We start from the raw sequence: 20,265 nt of genomic DNA on the forward strand, positions 1-20,265 counted from the left end.
TGAATGGCGTTAAGGGGCAAATTTTACCATAAGGCATGGTGTCTTTCTTGAAAATTTAACAGGGATCTGGGGCAAGCTCCTTAGTTGTCTTTCACATGTCAGTAGACATGAAATCTATGGTCTGAGTTATGCGAGGATATTGAGATCTCGTTGGGATCCAGATGGGAAAGGTAAGAAGAGGGACAAGAGAGGCTGGCAGATATGGAGGAGAAGATATGACCAAAAATCAAGTTTCTGTGATTCTCCTAGTATAACTAGCTATGAGAAAAATGATCCACTAAAAATTTACCTCAACTATACACTGACCTTTTGGCACCCATGTTCGCTCAGCTATTCTTTCATACCTTTTAATGCCACGTCTTTAAAAAAAATACAATATGCTCTTATTAAAATATATATTTGTTCTCTACATGCTATGACAACACACAACTAATTCTGTTACCCTCACAAACCTTAGCTCAATCTCTTTTCGCATGGAACAATTTCCCTTAGGTAAATCCTAGGTATTAAAACCTTAACTCAGAAGATGTTTTGAAGAATTTAGACTTGCTTGGAATTCACTGGGAAGACAATTTAAAGAGTTCAATGACAAGCATTCCCAGCTTCTTTGGTAAACTACTGTAACTCTTTCAGGAGTCTGATTTTCTTTTGTTCTCCAAGTTTCACCTTAAAAACTACTTGCTCTCAAAAAATGAGACAAACAAATACATAAGCACCACAGCACACTTTTACTGAAAAAAATGCCTTACTTGCACATTGCGTCTATACAAAACTGTCACTGTTATTTGGGCTGGCTACACGAATGCTTTTCATGTACATTGCTGTAAAACAGGGGTCTCCAAACTACGGCCCGCGGGCCGGATGCGGCCCGCGAGGCCCTCTCATCCGGCCCATGGAGACCTTTTTGTCTGGCCCCGCCTTCTTCCGCGTGCCGGCGAGATTATCCCTGAGCTTGAGTCCGAGCATTGGTGTCAGCGGGAGAAACGGATTCGCAGGCGGCTGCGCGAGGCCCCAGCGCGCGCACGGGACAGCAGGTAGCCCAGGTCAGGGACGGCTCCACATGCCGCTTGGCTGGGCAGGCGAAAAAGGGGGGTCTTGAAGGCGGGCTCCGGATCAGACCCGGCGGCAGAGGATTGCGGGAGGCTGGACGGAGGGGAGGAAACCCGACGGTGGTTTCTCAGGGGCTAGGAGCGAGGGGCTACTTCTCCGGGGGCGGGGCTGAGGAGCTGGTGCCCATTGCAGGAGGCGGTCTGGTTGCTGTGGCACAGCCTCTGGGTGACGCTGTGCCGTGCCTAGCGCGCTGCCCTGGTCCCTGCAGTGCGCCCTGAAGAAACATCCCTCTCCCTTCCACGTCTGGTCTCTCTCATCCACAACCCAGAGCAGCACCGCCCTGCCGGGTATCAGTCCGTGGGAGCGTTGGGCACTGCTTTCCAACTTCCTTTACCAAGTGATAACGTGTCTGCTTTCAAACCAGCTTTTCCCATTAAAATGCATGCCCCTTGTTCCATGGGGCTATGTTACAAATTGTCACCTCATTCCCTGCATGATAGGAGAGCGATCACATCTCTTCAAGTGTGAGCGTCTTAGGCTGAACATATTGCCAGGATTATGTTGCTTACAATTTTCATCACATTGCGCAGGTGGAAATGAGTTCTCAGCAGTTTCCCCGTTCTGGAGCCCCTCCTGCAGGACTAGGACAAGCACCACCCCCAATTTCAAACAGTGATTTCTAAAGCCAGAAATGTCTGCTATTTTGGCATCCAGGAAACAATTTCACCATTCACACTAATACAAGTGTTCATGTGTAGTGTATCAATGTGTTATTAAATAATAACTGAATAAAATAATATTAAATAAATAATTAAAAACAACATCCATGTTTTGATTGTTTTTTATTTGGACCTCAAGTGTGTAGTCGGCCCCCGAACTGCTGTTTGATAGTTAATGCGGCCCTCGGGCAGAAAAGTTTGGAGACCCCTGCTGTAAAACTAGGCAAATATTTAGACAAGTTGATGCGCCTTTTGGAAGACTTACATGTACCCCTGGTTGAGAATCAATGCTCTAGAACACCCACTTGCAATGGACTCACACAGCCCTTCATTCCCCATCCAAGTGTGAACACAGTAATCATCTCTTTTTCCCTCCTCCCATCCAGTTTTTCTTGTCCTCCTTTTCACTCAATTGTTTTTCCCAATCCACCTTATTTGTGTGGACTAGGAATGTTAAATTTTGATTAATCAGTTAATTAATTAGTCAATGGAATTTCCATTGATTAGTCGATAAAGGGAGATGGGGAGCTCACTATCCTGGCTGCACCTCTGCCTTTTAAATGTAGTAAAAGCTGCCCATGGCTCTTGCTACATTTCAAAGGCAGAGGCACAGTGGGAAACATGGGCGAGCAGAGACTGTTAGACACTTAAATCCCTAGTGTGGACTCCACCTTCCTTCACCACATAGTATTTTAGAATTCCCCATCCCATGTTCAATGGAATGCACATACTGGGAACCCAGAAAGACACGCAACAGAGCCTTCAAGGCCCACAAGAGTACAGATGACTAGATTGGACTGACAAGGTGCCATCCAAGCCTGCACTTCTGCACATGATAGCTGCTTCCAGAGCAAGTCACATCAAGGTCACAATAGGATGGAAACAGAATGACTTTAAGCAGTCACCTTATTTTAATTACAGATGAGGCACAGCACTTGTGGGGTTTGAGGGAAGAGTGAGCCTGGGGTCATTTGGCTTTCTTTCTACATACAATATTCTCCCCCCTACAATGACCCATGAAAAATCTGCCATTCCTCCATATGTCAGGAATACACATGTTTAAGATAAGTTACTATCAAGAGTTTTCTAAGTAACTGGAACCCTACTGCAGTACTGATTCACTACTTATTTAACAAACTTCCAAAGGAGTAAGATCCTGATTTTGTTATGCTGTACAGACACAAAAATGCAATCCCGTCTCTCAAAAATTTGCATCACTGCAAACAAAATTAGACTTAGTTCATTTCTTGTTTTAAACACACACAAATAAATATGTTGACTTCAGCTAAACACCACACATTAGGGATGTAATAGTGTAGTTGATTTACCAATAAGCAAAACAGACTACAGGCAGTCCCCGAGTTACGCGGATCCGACTTATGTCGGATCCGCAGTTACGAACGGGGTTTGCTGCCCGTCTCCCTGGTCTGCTGGAGACCAGACCAGGAAGACCAGGGAGACCAGACCAGGGAGACGGGGAGCAAAGCCGGGGAGCACGCGGGCAGCGGACAGCCCAGACGCCGTCTGTCCTGCTACCGGCGTGCTCCGTGGCTTTGCTCCCCGTCTCCCTGGTCTGCTGGTCTCCAGCAGACCAGGGAGACGCGGAGCAAAGTCGCGGAGGACCCGGGCGGCGGGACCGTGCTGCGTCTCGGTCCCCTGCCCGCGTCTCCCTGGTCTGCTGGGGGGCGGGGGGAGCTCAACTAGTACACCCCCGCCCCACCCAGCAGTCCAGGCTTTTCTCCGGACGCCTGGAGCAGAGCAGCTAGGGTGCTGGTGGGTTGGTCCAGTAGCGCTGCTCCTCGGCGCTACTGGGGCAACCCAGCAGCACCCCAGCTGCTCTGCCCCAGGTGTCCCCAAGTCAGCCGCTGCTGAAACTGACCAGCGCTGACTACAGGAAGCCTGAGGCAGAGTTGCTCTGCCCCGGGCTTCCTGGAATCAGCCGCTGATCAGTTTCAGCAGCAGCTGACTTGGGGACGCCTGGGGTTCTTAAGTTGAATCTGTATGTAAGTCGGAACTGGCATCCAGATTCAGCCTGTTGAAACTGATCAGAGGCTGATTCCAGGAAGCCCGGGGCAGAGCAACTCCGCCTCGGGCTTCCTGTAGTCAGCCGCTGGTCAGTTTCAGCAGCGTCTGAATCTGGACGCCAGTTCCGACTTACATACAGATTCAACTTAAGAACAAACCTACAGTCCCTATCTTGTACGTAACCCGGGGACTGCCTGTATACGTATTTCCCCCCCACACACACACACACCTTGCCTGTAAGTTTTTTAGCAGGCTGGACAGCAGCCCGGCTCAGTCCTGGCTTGTGCCAGGTCTGGGACCTACTCCCATTGCAGCTCTGCATTTGAAGTGTATTAGGAGGCAGTAGGCAGGCACCCTGGCTCAGTTCTAGCTCGCACCAGCTCTGAGAGCTCAGACCCCCATTCCTCCAACAGCGGCTGCTGCCGCCACCCCATGCTGCTGCCTCTGTATCAGGAGCAGCAGTGCTGAGTAATAGGCAGCTGGTCCTCGAGGGAAGCTGATTTTTAAACTGGCTCCCCTCGCAGACCAGGTCCCACCTGGCACCCCATGCTGCTGCCTCAAACAGAGGCAGCAACATGGAGTGGCAGGGAGCTCCTAGGGAGTGGGGCACAGTGCACTGGCTGCCGGCCCAACCCTGGGGACTATAGCATAGCTGAGTAACCAGTAAGAATTCATGAGGTTAATCGACTATTCAATTAAACAATATTTAACATCCCTACTGCACATTGTAGTATTTCACATTTAATCAAACAAAGCAAATTACTTTAAAAAAGATTTCCGGAGATGTAGGAAGTTAACAGATAGGACACAAGAGAAAGACATTTCAAATGGATAAACTGTAAATAAAAGTCACAGTTAAGGACCTTACTCTCACAAATGAAGAACAAAACAAAACATACAAAATGAAGGAGACTTGCAGAACATCAATGCTAAATAACAGTCTCCTTCCATCTCCTGTAGTACAACTATTTAGATAATAAGGCTAAGATTTTGCCAGATATTTTTAGTAAAATGTAGTCATGGACAGGTCATGGGCAATAAAGACCAACTCATGGAAGCAGTGATCTGTCCGTGACTTCAATGGCAACTTTTGAATGCTGTTCAAGTGGTAGCAATGAAGCTTCTATTAACTAGAAAATAGTGTTAATCAACAAGAAATGTACTTACTTGTGAGCTTGTTATGACTGAGGACCAGCTGTGTTATGTGGGACAAAGTGACTGTAAGAGAGCAGAAGACCACAAGTGAATCAATTGACATAACTGAAATGCATGCTCAGTTTCAGCCAGCCAAAACAAAAAATGTTCTCCATCTGAGAGACTGACATTTACACCACACACTAATTCCTCTATGCTTAGATAAATATGAATGAACCTGTACAGTTCCCATACAAATCCCATTAAAATTACTAAATTACCAGAACATCTCCATCTCCCCCCTACCTCCACATTACATTATGGATCTGCCTTCATATGAGCACCATTTCACTAAAACGAATAGTTTGAAGAAAAGAATATGGCTTGCTTTTTTCCTCAGTGTTTTGGTATTGTTTTTTGTTTTTTTACAGATTTACATAAAGACACAATGAGAAGTACAAATAGGTAAGGTACATAAGTGACTTATACCGGGCATATTTTTCCAAATGTAGAATGCTTCACAGTATCTCCAGTACAATTAGGCAATAACATCATTTTATACTTACCAACATTGAAAGCTCAGGACAATATGAAACAAGAAAACACTACTTTTTAAAAAAAAGAGTGGGTTCTGTCTCTACAAACACATCTCTTAAGCTCTACCTTTGACATTTTCAACAACCCTTTACAAAACGAGTATTACATTAAGGCTATGTCTAGACTGCAAGCCTCTTTCGAAAGAGCCTCTTTCAAAAGAGCGTCTAGACTACACGCGGAATTTCGAAAATGCTCTCTTTCTAAAAAGCCTGTTTTGGATGCTCTCTTCCTAAAAAGCCTGTTTGCTTTCAAGAACGCCTTCTTTCAAAAGAGCACTTTCGAAAGAAGGCATTCTTCCTCGTGGAATTAGGTTTACCACCGTCGAAAGAAAAGCCGCATTCTTTCGATTTAATTTCGAAAGAATGCGGCTGCAGTCTAGACGCAGGTGAAGTTTTTTCGAAAAAAGGCTACTTTTTTCGAAAAAACCCCTGAGTCTGGACACAGCCTAATGTAGCAGATTCTTCTTTCACTTTGTGTCATGAGGATAAGAAGGTAGAATCTAGTCTCATAGTAAACTTGGTATACCAAGGGAGTCTACAAGAAATTAAATTGCTTCTTTTTAGTTCAGCTACTGGGGATAGCATGTAATTGAATAGTTGTGTAACTGCATATATTTTTAGCAGTTACACAACTATTTTATAGTCCCCAGAGGTAGGGACAGCAGCCAATGTGCTCCGGTACCATTCCCGGGGAGCCCCCGAAACCATCATTCGGGTGACCCGCAGACAGAGGCTGTTGCCACTCCAAACTGCTGCCTCTGATGCAGACAGATGCTGCTGCCTCTAAGTCGCCCAAGCTCTCTGCAGACAAAGGCTGCCTCCAGAGCAGCCTCTGTCTGCAGGGAGCTCAGACCCCCTGGGGACAGGGGCTGCTTCCATGGAGCAGCCTCTTCCCCTACCCTCACATTGCTGCCTCTGTGGGAGGCAGTGGGGGGGAAGGAGGGACAGGCCCACAGAGCTGGCACGTGCAGAAAGCTGGCTTGAAAGCTAGTTCCTCATGCAAATTAGCTCTTGCCTGCCCCACCTCACTCTCCATGCTGCTCCCTCTCTATCAGAGGCGCTGCTTGGCTGACAGGCAGGGCAGGACACGCCTCTCCCAACAGCTGCAGCGGGAGGGAAGTTGCTTTGAGGTGTACCTCAGCCCCAGCCCCCTGAGCAGACATGGCCTGGCAGCCAGGGGTTCACACCCTGGCACCGGTTCATGGCCTGGTGATTGGGAAGCGCTGTACTACAGCTTTTATTTTTATTATACCTTTTTTCCATATGCGCTTTTCCTCTTTTTCCTATAAGAGATCATGGTGTATATTTTACTGAGGCCATATATATACACTATGAACTGTTGTCAATGCAAGCTATACCAGCATAAAGCCATCACAGTTAGTATATTACCCTTGCATATGCATATATTTGGTGCACACTGCGCTGCTCCACATAGCCACCAGGAGTGCTTGTGTCAATACCAAGTGTAAGTGTATTGCTAGTAAGGCTATGGGATGCAGAAAAAACAGTTTGAGTAGTTTTCACTTTTGGCAGCTTCTGCATGTTGACAGCACTTTCCTCACCAAAACTTTCCAGTGTAGAGACAGCGTGAAAGAAACATCATGGAAATGTTATTTCTAAGGACTGGGCACTCAACCATTTCATGGGCTTCAGAGGAAGAGAGGCAGGAAGAAAAGGAGAAAGAAACAGGACACCCAGGCTATGTCTACACTTCAGAAAGTTGATCTTAGGTATGTAACTCCAGCTACTTGAACAACATAACTGAGGGTATGTCTACACTACAGCGTTATTTCGAAATATCTTATTTCGAAATAACATGTCTATACACAAATGCATTTCAAAATAGCGTTTTGCTATTTCAAAATAGTGCGTCCACACTGAGTGGACTGTGAATCACATTTAAGCATAGCCAGAACCAGTTCCGGCAGGGGACCAGGTCAGGACTTATCTTGTGTGGCTGCTGCCTGAGGCTAACTGAAGTCTTTACTTAAAGGCCCCCGTCCCCTCCCTGCCCTCGGACAGCTGGTTCTCAGGTTTCTCTGTTTGCTTATTTACCTCGATGTCAAATAAAATGCAAGTTTTTTCAAAAACACGAACTGTCTTTATTTAAGAAAACTGGGGAGACTGGGGAAAGGAGGTGGGAGAAGGGAGGGGGAAACCTGGGAGGAGGGAGCTGGAAGGGGGAAGCAAGGGAAAGAAGTGGGAGGGGAAGCTCAGTGGTGGGGGTCTCACCAGGCCATCTGTCTCCCAGCACAGCGGATGCAGGGACCTCGGTGTCCTCGGGGGGATGGGGAGGAGGGTGTGGAGGTTGAGGAGGGTGGGGAGGGAGAAGCAGGAGTGGGGGGAGGAGCAGTAGCCGGGCAGGCAGCAGGCGCTGGAGTGGCAGGAGGCAGCACGCTCTGCACCAGGGCCTACAGGTGTTGGCAGATGGCACGGCCCTGGGCAAGTTACTCCCCCCGTAGCTACAGGTCTTCTTGCACCCAGTTCTGGAGGGTGCGGTGCAGGGCTCGCAGTGCCGCCAGGCGCTGCTGTCAGTACCCGTGCACTATTCGGGTGGACCTGCGGAGCCCTCAAGTGCGGGAGCACATCCCGGGCGGGGTGGTGGACCCTGCACGTGCAGCTGGTGTGGCTGTGGAGAAAGAAGAGAAGTGGTCAGTTCTCCCTGGGGACACAGTGGGTGAAGCCCAGCCCCCCTCTGCAAGGTGAGGATGACTGTGCCCTGAACTGTCAGAGCCAACGTGCCATGGTCGGAATGTCCGGCTATCCCCGGGAGTGGGAGCTGCCCCAAGACCACATCCATGCCTCAGTTCTGTGTATAGTGCAGCTGAGGTGGGGAGGGGAGGGGGGAGAGAGAGAAGATGTTACCTGCCTCTGTGTAGAGGGGACTTGTGAAGGGAGGGCGTCCTGCTGTGTCCCGCCCCGGGGTCAGGAGCATGTCATGTCTCTTCGCACACACGTGTGGCTATGAGGCCAAGGTTAGGGTTGCCAGGTGTCCGGTTTTCTATCGGACAGTCCAGTATTTGCGCCCTCTGTCCAGTAGAAAAATTCAGAAAATACCGGACATGTGCAATGTCAGGTATTTTCTGAATTTCCGGCTGGGCGCCGGACGGAAGCCTGGCGGGGGCGGAGGAGCAACTGGGAGGCAGGGCCGCGATGGGTGCTGGGAGCCCTGTGGTCACGTGCAAAAGCCGGGCAGGGCATTGGCTGGGACTTCAAGCCACTCCCCCAGCCCGGCTTCTGCACACAGCCAGAGGCTCCAGTCGCGGCCCCACCTCCCAGCTGGGAGCCTCTGGTTGCGTGCAGAAACTGGGCGGGAGAAGTGGCTCCCAGGCACTACCCCCGCCCCCACCTGGCTTCTACTAGCAACTAGAGGGAGTGTCTGCTGAGGGTGCGGCCTGTTTGACTCTGGCTGTGGCCAGTGGCTGCACCCCCTTCCCCCCCGGCCAGCTCTGCTTCCCACCTTCCGTCTAGCCCCCGATTCTCCCCCAGCTCTGCTTCCCACCTCCCCTTCCTCTAGGCCAGCCCCGCAGCCCCCGATCCTTCCCACCAGTCCCACCTTCTGCCCCCCTTCCTCCCAACCAGCTCCGCCCTCCTCCCAGCTGGTCCCTCCCCTGCCCCCACAATCAAGTGTGTCCACCAGTATTTTGGAGGAGAGGATCTACCTGGTAACCCTAGCCAAGGCCCCTGTGTGGCAGGCAGCTGGAACCACCTGCCCAGGGGTGGCACGGCACATGCTCACACATGCACAGGTTGCTGCATTATCTGTGGTAAGCAAGGCCCATGTGCGCGTGGTCCCTGGTCTCCTCCCCCCCCCCCCAGGAAGGGGACAGTGATGGCACTCACATGTTGTGGCCTCCCCCAGACAACCCTGGTGACTCAGCTGCTGGTGACTCAGCTCTCAGGTCCTGGCGGCGTGGCACCCTCTGTGACAGCTCCTGCAGCTCCTCCTCCACATCCTGGTCAGGGCTCTCTGCTCCCAGATCATTGCCCCCCCCCCCCCCCCCCGGGGTGGCACGGACTGTCCTGCCCCCCATTATGCAGTCCAGGGGACCAAAACAGGAACAGGTGTCTGCTCCTGTAGGGGAGCTGCCCTGTGTGGCCCTGGCATACGCCTGCCGGAGCTCTTTAATTTTCATGTGCACTTGGTCCTGGGTACGCATGTGGCCTTTGGTAGCCATGGTGGCAGCTATGCGGCCATACATGGTGGCGTTCCTCCATCTAATGTGGAGATCATAGACATTGATCTCCACACTAGTCGTTGTGCCCCCCCCCCCCCCAAAAACCTCTATGAGGTCCATGATCTCCACACTAGTCCAGGAGGGCGCCTGCCATCTCCGGCCCCCGGCTGGCTCCTGGGAGCTGGGGGACTGGGCGGTGGATGGCTGGCTGGCACTGGCTGCCTGGCACTGGGTCAGGGGCAGCAACTGCTGGCAGGCCTGGATCTGGCACGTGCAGTGTGGCCAGAGTCTATCCCTTTAAGGGCTCCAGGGCTGTGGGAGAGGAGAGGAGTTTTCCTGGTTTGACCTAGAGTGGCCACCAGGGGAAACTGGGAAGGGCTGGAAGTCCCCAATTCGAAATAAGTGTCTATACAGCGCTTATTTCAAATTAGCTATTTGAAATTTGGCGTTATTCCTCTTGGAATGAGGTTTATCAAATTCGAAATACGCGCTCTCTGAAATGAGTTCCCACAGAAAGTGGGAGCAGCTGCTGCCATTTCATTCACCCTCTCCACTAACATGAAGAAAGCTAACCATGTACTTTGTGCATCTATTCAGACTTTGTGCATCTATTTCATTTAATTCGAAATACTGGTTTGCCTGTGTAGACGCTATTAAAGTTAATTCGAAATAATGGCTGTTATTTCAAATTAACTTTGATGTGCAGACATACCCTGAGTTGACGCATCTCAGGTCAAGTTACCACTGAGGCTACAGTGCGAGGGAGGGGAGGGAGAAGGGTCGACAGGAGAAACTCTCCCATCGACGTATCTTATTCTCGTCTGTGGCAGAGTAACAGGGTTGACTGGAGAGTGACCTGTGGTCAATCTGGCAGGTCTTCATTAGACCTGCTAAATTGAGTACTGGTACATCAATCACAGAGCATCAAACCCCACTGTGATGTAGATGTGCAGCCACACCCTAAGCTGTTCTCCAAGAGATCAGTGCACCCTTGAGAATGGGAGGGCAAAGAAAGGGTCTGGAAAAGCAACTGCTTTGAATATTAGGATCTGATAACTTCCCTCCCCCCCCAAAAAAAATAAGCAGACAACATAAGCCATCATATACAGCCTTTCTGTACAGAACGACTTGTATTTAATAACTTAACATTATGACAAGCATTTTAAAACTTTAACAAGGCACCATTTTTTTCCTTCACATGGGAAGTGGACCATTCCAGCAAAACTTGCTTTAATATCTGGGGCAAGCTGGCTCTAAGGATTTTCTCCACAACACAGAGGCAAAAACATCTGGCAAAGCACTCCCTGAAATGAGTTCCCACAGAAAGTGGGGGCAGCTGCTGCCATTTCATTCACCCTCTCCACTAACATGAAGAAAGCTAACCATGTACTTTGTGCATCTATTCAGACTCTGCCTGCATTTTCCTCTCTCAGCTGTAGAGCAAGGCCCTGACTAATGCAGATAAAATTGCAACAGGCTGCAAACATATTAAGAACATCATGCTGCCATGAAACTCTCTACTATGTCCTCCGCATACCTTTGAAGCTGCTAATGCCATTGCAATTGTTTTAGGGACACTAAGCTATCAGAGCCACAAGATGGCATTCCAGCTTCATTTTTAAATTATTCTAAAGCAAGAAAACACATTAACATAATTTGAAATTTATTCTAAAAGCAGCTGTACAATGCAATCAAAACTAAAGCACATTAAAACATTAAACATTACAAATTTTGTATTTTATTAATTTTTCAAAAAGGATCTTGTCTTTTAAGTACTATTTTTCATGGAAGAGGAGAGCCACTTTTGAATAAAAAAGCTTCTATTCTGTTCTGAATATGACAACATTTTAAAATTTTAGAGTGGAAAATATTTCACACACAAATAAAAAAAAAAAATCACAGTATTTCAACGTGCTTTTTTCCCCCCAAGCTGAAATGGGGAAAATGCACGAAATTCTAGTGAATATATCTGGGCTGAAACACTGCAATGAAATGACCAATACATTAATTGAAGGTGGTCACTTATGCATACCTCTCATACCAGGTAAATCTTCTAGTAAAATTATATGTGTATATTCAGTATTTAATACACATGCACACAGTTAAACACCTAAATGAACTTGACATGCTAACACAGACAACACAACTGGAATTCAAATAATTTTGGAGACATGGGAAAGAGCGGAGAGCTGGTCAACCCTCAGAAAAGTTCTTGGATGAGATGCGGAAGTTTCAGGGAAATGGGTTTCTTTTGGGAGGGGAGGAAAAAGAATGGGGAAGGATGAAAACTTGGGTTTACAATGATGAGTTAGTGGTCACCTTAAACTATGGTGCGGTTACCACTGCTCTCTAACTCAAAGAGAAATTGAAAATACCACATTCATGGCAAAAACGACTGGTCCTGTGGCACTTTAGAGACTAACAAAAAAAATATATAGAATCATGAACTTTCGTGGGTAAAACCCACCTCAGCTGAATAATGGCAGTATTATTAATTAGTATTATTAAGTATTAATAGCAAGATTTGTTACTAATCTGTTAGTTTCTTTTATCCGCTTCCAACAAAGTTACGGAACATGTGCAAGTACACTTACAAGAAAACAAATGAACAATTAAACTCTTGACTGTGGGGTTTTAAAACTTGATTGTAACAGAGTTCTTGTGCTATTCTTTTTTTTTTTAATATTAAGAAAATCAAAATGGGTAAATTAAAATGCAAATGGAGGGATGAAGTTAATGCTGCCTAATTAGGTTATGCCTGGCCTTTGCCTCCACTGTGCCTAGCTACTTTTGCATACAGTCCTGGTAGCTTAAAACAGAGGTTCCTAAACAATATAGTCAACAAGCAGTTCACTCAACTGCTGGCTGCTCTGAACCAATGTCAAGTGACATGGTGTTAAATTACTAAAGGCTGCTGATGTATAGAAAAATCATGCCCCATCATGAGTAATTTGAAAAGTAGACTACACAAAGCACTTGAAAAGTACATCCTAGGGCACAATCCCATATTGGAAGTGGGATGTATTAGATGACCCAACAGTCTTTTGTGATGCATCGTCAGATAATAGAGTTGCAAAAGTTGTTTGCGTATAAACAATCATGTTGTTACTACTAAAGGTGGATCCAGGACCACTATTATTAACTTAAAAGCCAACATAAAAGGTGATAATGCAGGCAGAACTCTTTTGCCCTGATGCTGGAATAATTGTAAGTATTGCTTTTATATTAGTCAGGTGACTGATAAGGGGTGACACGGCGGGGCCGGCCACAGGAACGTGACTCCTTCCCCTACAGCCCAGGGAGGCACTGGGACAACACCATTCCTCACTAGGTACTGCCTCTCCCCCAAGAGGTGCGAGCCAGAACACTAGAGGGACTAGTAAGGGAAGCTGAGCAACACAAGCCCAGCTTGCTCTGCTTCCCCTGCCACATGGTTTTGCTTCCTGCTGGTGAGTACAGGGACCGTCCCATCCCACACCCATGCAACACAGCCAAGAAAGCCGAGTGAGCTGGGGCTACGCTACATCCCCCACCACTGTTTGTGACTGCAAGGGGGCTGATGCTCCCCCTTCTTCCACTATTGCCCCTAAGCCAGCCAAAGACCCTGGGCCACCCAAATGCTGGCCAGCCCTTTGCCCCTCTCGCCCATGAAGGTTGGAGGGGAGGGGCGTGCACATGCCCTCTTCCATACGTCACCCCTGAAAGTGGTCGTTTCAGAATGACAAAACTAGAATGAAATATTATAAAATATTTTGGTTTACTCAAGATGGTAGCTTCATACACTGAAAAGAACTAGTAAAATACCAAAAATAAGCTACCAAAAGAAATTAGCAACAAGAAATCAGCAACTACAATATGTATTAAAAATCATGTGTAGGCCAGTGGCACAGAGGACCCGTTGTACTAGTTAATGCATAAACTTTGAGAGATAATCCCTGGGAACTTTATAATCACAAGACATTTGGAAGAGGAAAATGGCATCTTCTGCACAGCAAAACCTCATATGGTGCATGCAAGGTCATGCTATTTGGAGCAAAATGGCGTCCTTCCCACACTTGGAGTCACTGCAACCTCACTTACTGATGACATGACCCTATTTGCGATTACAACCCACAGTTTGGGAACTATTGGCATAGCTACTTTGCAGCCAGAGGTTTGACTGCAGCATACAGACACACTTAAATTAGCTTAAATCTCAGTCTCAGGCTTTAAAGCCAGAAAGGACAATCACGATCATCTTGTCCAGAGGTCTCCAACCTTTTGGGGCTGACAGGCGCCTGGGGACTGGGGCCGCATGCCTTGGGCTGGCACTGCCCAGGCGCCACGTGTCCGGGGCAGGGCCAGCCCTGATCACTCGGCGGGCACACAAATGCCCCAGCAGGTGCCATGGCGCCCACGGGCACCGCATTGGGGACCACTAATCTAGTCTGATGTCACAGCACAGGACACAGAACCTCGCCCACCCCTGTAAAATACACATAACTTCTGGCTGAGTTATTGAAACCTGCAAATCTTGAGTTAGACTTCAAGTTAGAGAAATTCACAGTTTACTGTCGTTCAACGTGCATAAAGATCCATGCCCCAAAGTGCAGAAGAATACAAAAATACCATGATCTCGGCCAATCTGACCTCAGGGAAAATTCCTTCCTGACTCCATGTATGATGTGCAGTTAAACCCTGAGCACATGGACAAGACCCACCAGCCTATCAGCTGGGAAAAAGTTCTCTGTAGAAACTCAAAGCTCTCCCCATTCAGTGTCTCATCTCTGGCCCCTGAAAATACAGCAGTCACAGATGGGCCATCATATAAGAATAGCAGTCAGTAGGTTTCTGGTAGAGGGTGGTGTTTACAGTACAAATACATGATGGTCACAATGTCGAGGAAGTGGATCTCGTGTGGACTGCTCCAGGCTGAGGTTCATAGTGGGGTCAAAACTGTTACAATCCCAGTGGAATTCTTCAAGGGCCTCCTTCCCGTGAGTCTATAAATTATGTAACGTAAGTAGGAGTGGTGCTAGGGGAAGGCAGATGAGGAAATGTTCAAGGTCAGCCATAAAAATGTTGGCATATTCTGGAGCCATGCAGGCACCAATAGCAGTGCCGCTGACTTAAGTTATAAATTGTCCCCAAATCAGAAATGGTTGAGAGTGAGGATTAGGGATGTTAAACAGGAGGTAAGGTAACTGGATGAAAATGGTTACATCAGCAGCCAGCTACCCAGAATTCTTCCCCTCTCGCCTTCCTTTCCCCTTCGCTCTTTGCTTAACACAGCAGGTTATTTTACAGATAAGTAACAGCTAATGCTAAAGAAAAAGTGGACTTCCTTTAAAAAGAGGAAATTAACAGGCTAATTTCACACAGAGTTGTGTGGAGCCAAGATAAGCTATTTCTTTCTGAACACCACTAACATGCAGGAAGTAACTAAGGAAGATTTTGTCTGCATTATACCATGCCACTATGGTGCCAAAATTTTTGGAAGAGATCTTACTGTTATAGTATTATATAATGCTATCCAATGTTATTTGTCACTACGCCACACTAGACAGCACAATTATGCCAAAGTTACTGTGTGAACTCCTTATGAGAAGATAAAACACAAACAAAACAAACAAGAGAACCTTAGAGGCACAGATAATATTGTAACTGGCAGAAATGAATATTTAAGAATAAAACAATCAATACTGAAGCTTTTTGAGGGACTGTGGAGTGGGGGGAGAGGAAGAGCATCAGCATCTTCTTTGGACATCATCAGCTGTCTCCGCTGAACAGCAGAGGTCCAGAGCCAGGTAGGTCTACTTCCAAATGCACAAGAAGCCAGTGACATGTAGTCTGAGGCTGTATCTAGACTGCAGGCTTCTTTTGGAAGAAGCTTCTCCGGAAGAGATTTTCCAAAAAAACTTCTTCTGAAAGAGAGCGTCCACACTGTGAAGGTGCATCGATAAAGCGATCTGCTTTTTTGAAAGACAGTGTCCACACTGAATGGATGCTACCTCGCATTTAAGCTGTGATTACAGTGGACAGAGTGGCCCCCAGGGCACCAGTGCTTTTCCCTTTTCTTTCGAAGTAACTCCCTCTTCCTCATCCACACACACCTTTTTCTGAAAGAGCTCTTTTTCTGAAATGGCCGTTTTCCTGAAAAACCCTGTGTAGTGAGACATAGCCTGGGAATATATGAAGCATGACTCATTTTATTTACATATAGCCGTGGTCCCCAACATGGTGCCCGCAGGCACCATGGCGCCCGCGGGGGCATTTCCATGCGCCCACTAGGTGCTCAGGGCTGGCCTGGCCCCGGGGCGCGCGGCGCATGGCGGGGGGAGCGCCGGCCCCGGGGCGCGCGGCGCATGGCGGGGGGAGCGCCGGCCCCGGGGCGCAAGTGTCCCCGCCCCCTGGCGCCCGGGGGGCGAACGGCCACGCCCCCTGGCGCCCGGGGGGCGAACGGCCACGCCCCCTGGCGCCCGACAACCTTGAAAGGTTGGGGACCACTGACATATAGAATGTGGTACCAGAGCAAAGGTGCTCAGCACACAAGAAATCCCTTGATGGAGGAAACTACCTAATAACACTGCCCAGTTTGCAAAGACCAGCTGCTTCAAGAATTCACACGATAGTCTCCCGCTACAATGACACGTCCACACAGAACCTCAAAAAACACCACTGCATGTCTTCAAGACTTAACATTGCATTTTTTTCCTAGCATTCAAGCGAATCGTATCATGTGGAGGAAATACAATACCTGCCATAACTCTTTATAAGTTGAAACGTGTTATTTACATCAAACCATAGATATGGAACAACCAAAGAATACTTGATTTTTTGCAACAATAGTATAACATATAACAACTCAAGATTTTTAATTAAAGCATAGTAATTAAGCACAAAATTTGTTCTCGCATGCTGACAATAGGAATAGACTTCAAAGTAAGGATGTTAAAATGCTGGTACTTAAACGTGTAACCACAGAAAACTCAGCAGCTGCAGGGTTACACCTGCAGCTGGCTTCCTGCCAGCACCGGCTCCCACCTGCCCTGTCTGATACAGAAGTAGCAGCTGCGGGGAGAAGGGAGGCGAGGGGGGAGAGAGGAGAGGAGGCAGCTCTATGGCTCTTCCTGCACACAAGCTGTCCCCCTCTTCCTTCCACCGTGCTGCTGCCTCTAGCAGAGTTAGTGCACATCTTAAACCTTCAACAGAACCGTAGTTGCTTCTGATTCCTTTCCTTCAAGTTGAAACAATTACTAATTTATCTTAGCTTTCTCTCTCAGTCTTTCAGTGCTTTAATCCCTAGCATTCATGTTGCTATTAAGGATGTTAAAGACTAGTCGACTGTCCGATAAGCATTTGCAAATGCAGGACCGGCCCATAACATTTTGGCACCTGAGGCAGGGAGCTCAAATGACGCTCCCATGCCTCCTCACTTAGGCCAAAAACTTTGAAACTGCCTCCTCCCTTTGGGTCCTAGTGGCACCCCCCTACAGTCTGGCACCTGAGGCAGCCACCTCAGTTCACCTCATTGTAAGGCCAGCACTTTGCAAATGCTTATCGGCTAGTCCGTTGACTAGTTGATTACCCCCATTTACTGCCTCTATCAGATAGAGGCAGCAAAGTGGGGGGAAGAAGGGATACTTCAAAGCAGCAGCGCTGCACAGCTGGGCTGGAGATCAGCTGTGTGGTGATGCTGCTTTGAAACCCCAGGGCAGTGTTTCAAAGGGGCAGCCACCGTACAGTTGATCCCTGGCACAGCTGTGGAGTACTGCTCCTTTAAAATGCCGCCTCCGTGTTTCAAGGGGCAGCGCCATGGAACTTGGGGTCCTGGGTTCTGCGCGGCATTTCCCCAGACCCCATGGCATTTCCCCAGTCCCCAGCTGATACCGGGTTCCGCTAAAATGCCACGCAGAGCCCAGGATCCCAGCTGACCCCAGGTTCAGGGGAAATGTCGTGCAGAATCCAGGGTCAGCTGGGGAGGCTCCACGAGGATGCTATGGCTTTGAAATGCTCAAGAGCCCCCAATGGGGACTCTTGCACATTTCAAAGTAGGCACGCCCGCATGCAGCCCAGCGTCAGCAGGACTTCCCACTGGCCCAGGGCTGCAAGGGGAATTCAACATTCCTCCTTTGAAATGTACAAGAGCCCCAGCATGGTTGCTTGTACATTTCAAAGGTGGAATACAGAAATGCCTATCAACTAGTCAATGAAAGTCCATCAACTACTCGACTAGTTAATTAACCACACTTTAACATCCTTAGTTGCTGTGAGAAAAATAAATAAGCTAGTATTACCTGCCCAAGAAATTAAGCTTTCCTCTTTCCAAGTACAAATAGAAAGTTTAATAAAGGTCTAATTTAATAAGTGCCTCAGAGAGGTAGCCGAGTTAGTCTGTAACAGGAAAAACTTAAAACAACAAAGACTAACACCACATGTAGATGGTATCATGAGTTTCTGTGGGCACAACTCTGGACACCCAACACTCCAGTCATCTGAAGAAGTGGGCTATGCCCACAAAAGCTCATGATACAATCTGCATGTGTTGTTAGTCTTTAAAGTGTTACCAGACTATTTGTTGTCAACAGCTATATTTTAGATATAGGTTTTGGTCTCATCCACAACACTAAGACATTATGCATTCTCAGTGAGATTATGACTACACTGCAAAGTTTTTGCACCAAAAACAGCTGTTTCTGCACAAAAACTCGGTGTCCACACCTCACGCACATTTTTGCGCAAGAAAAATCTACAATGAATTGACAGAACAGAGGAGTTTTTGCGGTTTAGTTATTCCTCTTTCTACAAGGAATAACTCATTTTTGCACAAGAGCTCTTGCACAAAAAGGTGTGTATGGACAGGAAAGAGGATGTTTTTGCACACAAACAGCCTATTGAAAGAAGCACAGGTGCCTTGGTGGCCATTCTGTTAATGGCAATCAGACAGCATCCATGCACTCTGGATGCTCTCTTGCGCTTTTCTGATGCACTTTTGCAGTGTGGATACGCTCCTGCACAAGAAGTTTTTGTGGAAGATCTCTTCCACAAAAAGCTTCTTGCACAAGAAGTCTGCAGTCTAGATGTAGCCTGGAAATGTGTAATGAAAGATTTTATTCTAGATTAAGAAATACTTAGATTTCCCAATCCAAGAAAGCAAAAACCTTATCAAGAATATACAATTAATACAAAGTTATCTATAACATAGATTGTTATTTTTCCATTCATATGGTGGTCCATAGTACAAAGCTAAGACATACCCATTTAATTAGGCCAGTGGGACTGAAAACTTTATATGAAAAAGTGATTTTACAAAACAGTGGATCATGAGCAATTCATTTTTATAACAGCAACAATTGTACGTAATGCAGAGGAAAACGCATGGCTATATTCATATTGTAGTTTAACCTACTTATCTACTATGTATTTCAGTGAGTTTGTCTGCTTGCATGTCAGTTTGACTGTATGCTCCCCAGTCAAGGTACATGCACCCCTTCCCCAGTCGTGCCTGCTGGTATTGCAGCAGCCAGCAGTGCTTCCCACCTGATCCCAAGCTTCTGTGGGGAGAGAGACAGCTGGGATAGTCGTCTCTCTCTCTCCAGGAAAAACTGCATACTGAACCCCTCATTCCCAGTGAACAAAAACAAAGAGCTTATTAAGTTAAGGACCCAAGCAATGCTAGGTAAATCTTCTGGTGAGTTCATTAAGTTATGAGATGCACAGTCAGGCCCTACTTTAATTAGCCCTCTGATTTCAAAAGGCTCACAAAAGCAAGAACTGGTTCTTGTAAATAAGGGTTTGAAAAGCCACTCTGACCCTTATCCACCTTAGTAGTCCCGTTTAAATTAAGAACTCCACTGGAAACTCTCCTGCCTGAGGTAAGTGGTATTACACATACACATTTATGAACCTGACTAAATTGAAGCTAAATCTTTGTGTGTTTAGACAGTAATGCTCTGTAAGAAACTAAAAACTACCTGACCCCAACAGGTTCTGAGCACCTACAGAGTCTATTAAAGTTGACAGGAATCATAAGGCAGATGCTTAGTATCTCTCAGATTCACGGCTGCTGAGTGTATTTCAGAAATTTAAAATAAGTTATTGACTTAATGAAGGGAGCAGAAAGAGCCAACTTAAGTTGGGCTCAAGATGCAGATTTTGTAAAACAGTCTTTTACAGATTAGCAAGCTCCAACCAGCCCGAACTTCAGGTTTGGATTATATGTAGTAATTTTAAATTCAGACGAGCAATTTTTTCAGATTAGATTACACTTACCTGTCTGCATACCCTGTATTAGCGTGCCCATTAAAACACAGTTTGAAAATATTCCAGATTCTGTTTTACATGGAACAGTCAGGCAAAGTTTGGTAAGCAGCAATAAAAGCAGCCAAACTAAAGTTTAATTAAATTTTCTGAAACTAAGATGTACCTTTTTGCTTACCTCTGGCTAAAAAGCAAAATAACTACATTAATCTGGAACTATGCCAGTATGGCCCTGTGTGCAGGATACTAACAGACTAAGGAAACCAGAAGTTCTACTTCTGGCTCTGTCTAGGGTCTGCTTCAGGTCCTTAAGCAAGGCCTGTC

The 20,265-nt window shown here is 47.0% G+C and overlaps 1 protein-coding gene across 3 annotated transcripts in view; it reads right to left on the reverse strand.

The window, feature by feature from the left end:
* Window positions 1–20,265, reverse strand: part of RSU1 (Ras suppressor protein 1) — a 159,665-nt gene that overhangs the window by 137,848 nt on the left and 1,552 nt on the right. For all 3 annotated transcript variants that reach the window (XM_075922459.1, XM_075922461.1, XM_075922462.1), the window contains exon 3: window positions 4,962–5,012. In XM_075922459.1, coding sequence (XP_075778574.1) covers window positions 4,962–5,012 — 51 coding nt within the window. The remainder of the gene's footprint in view (window positions 1–4,961; window positions 5,013–20,265) is intronic.

This window comes from Pelodiscus sinensis, chromosome 2, assembly GCF_049634645.1.
Source record: "Pelodiscus sinensis isolate JC-2024 chromosome 2, ASM4963464v1, whole genome shotgun sequence".
Classification (NCBI taxonomy): Eukaryota; Metazoa; Chordata; order Testudines; family Trionychidae; genus Pelodiscus; species Pelodiscus sinensis.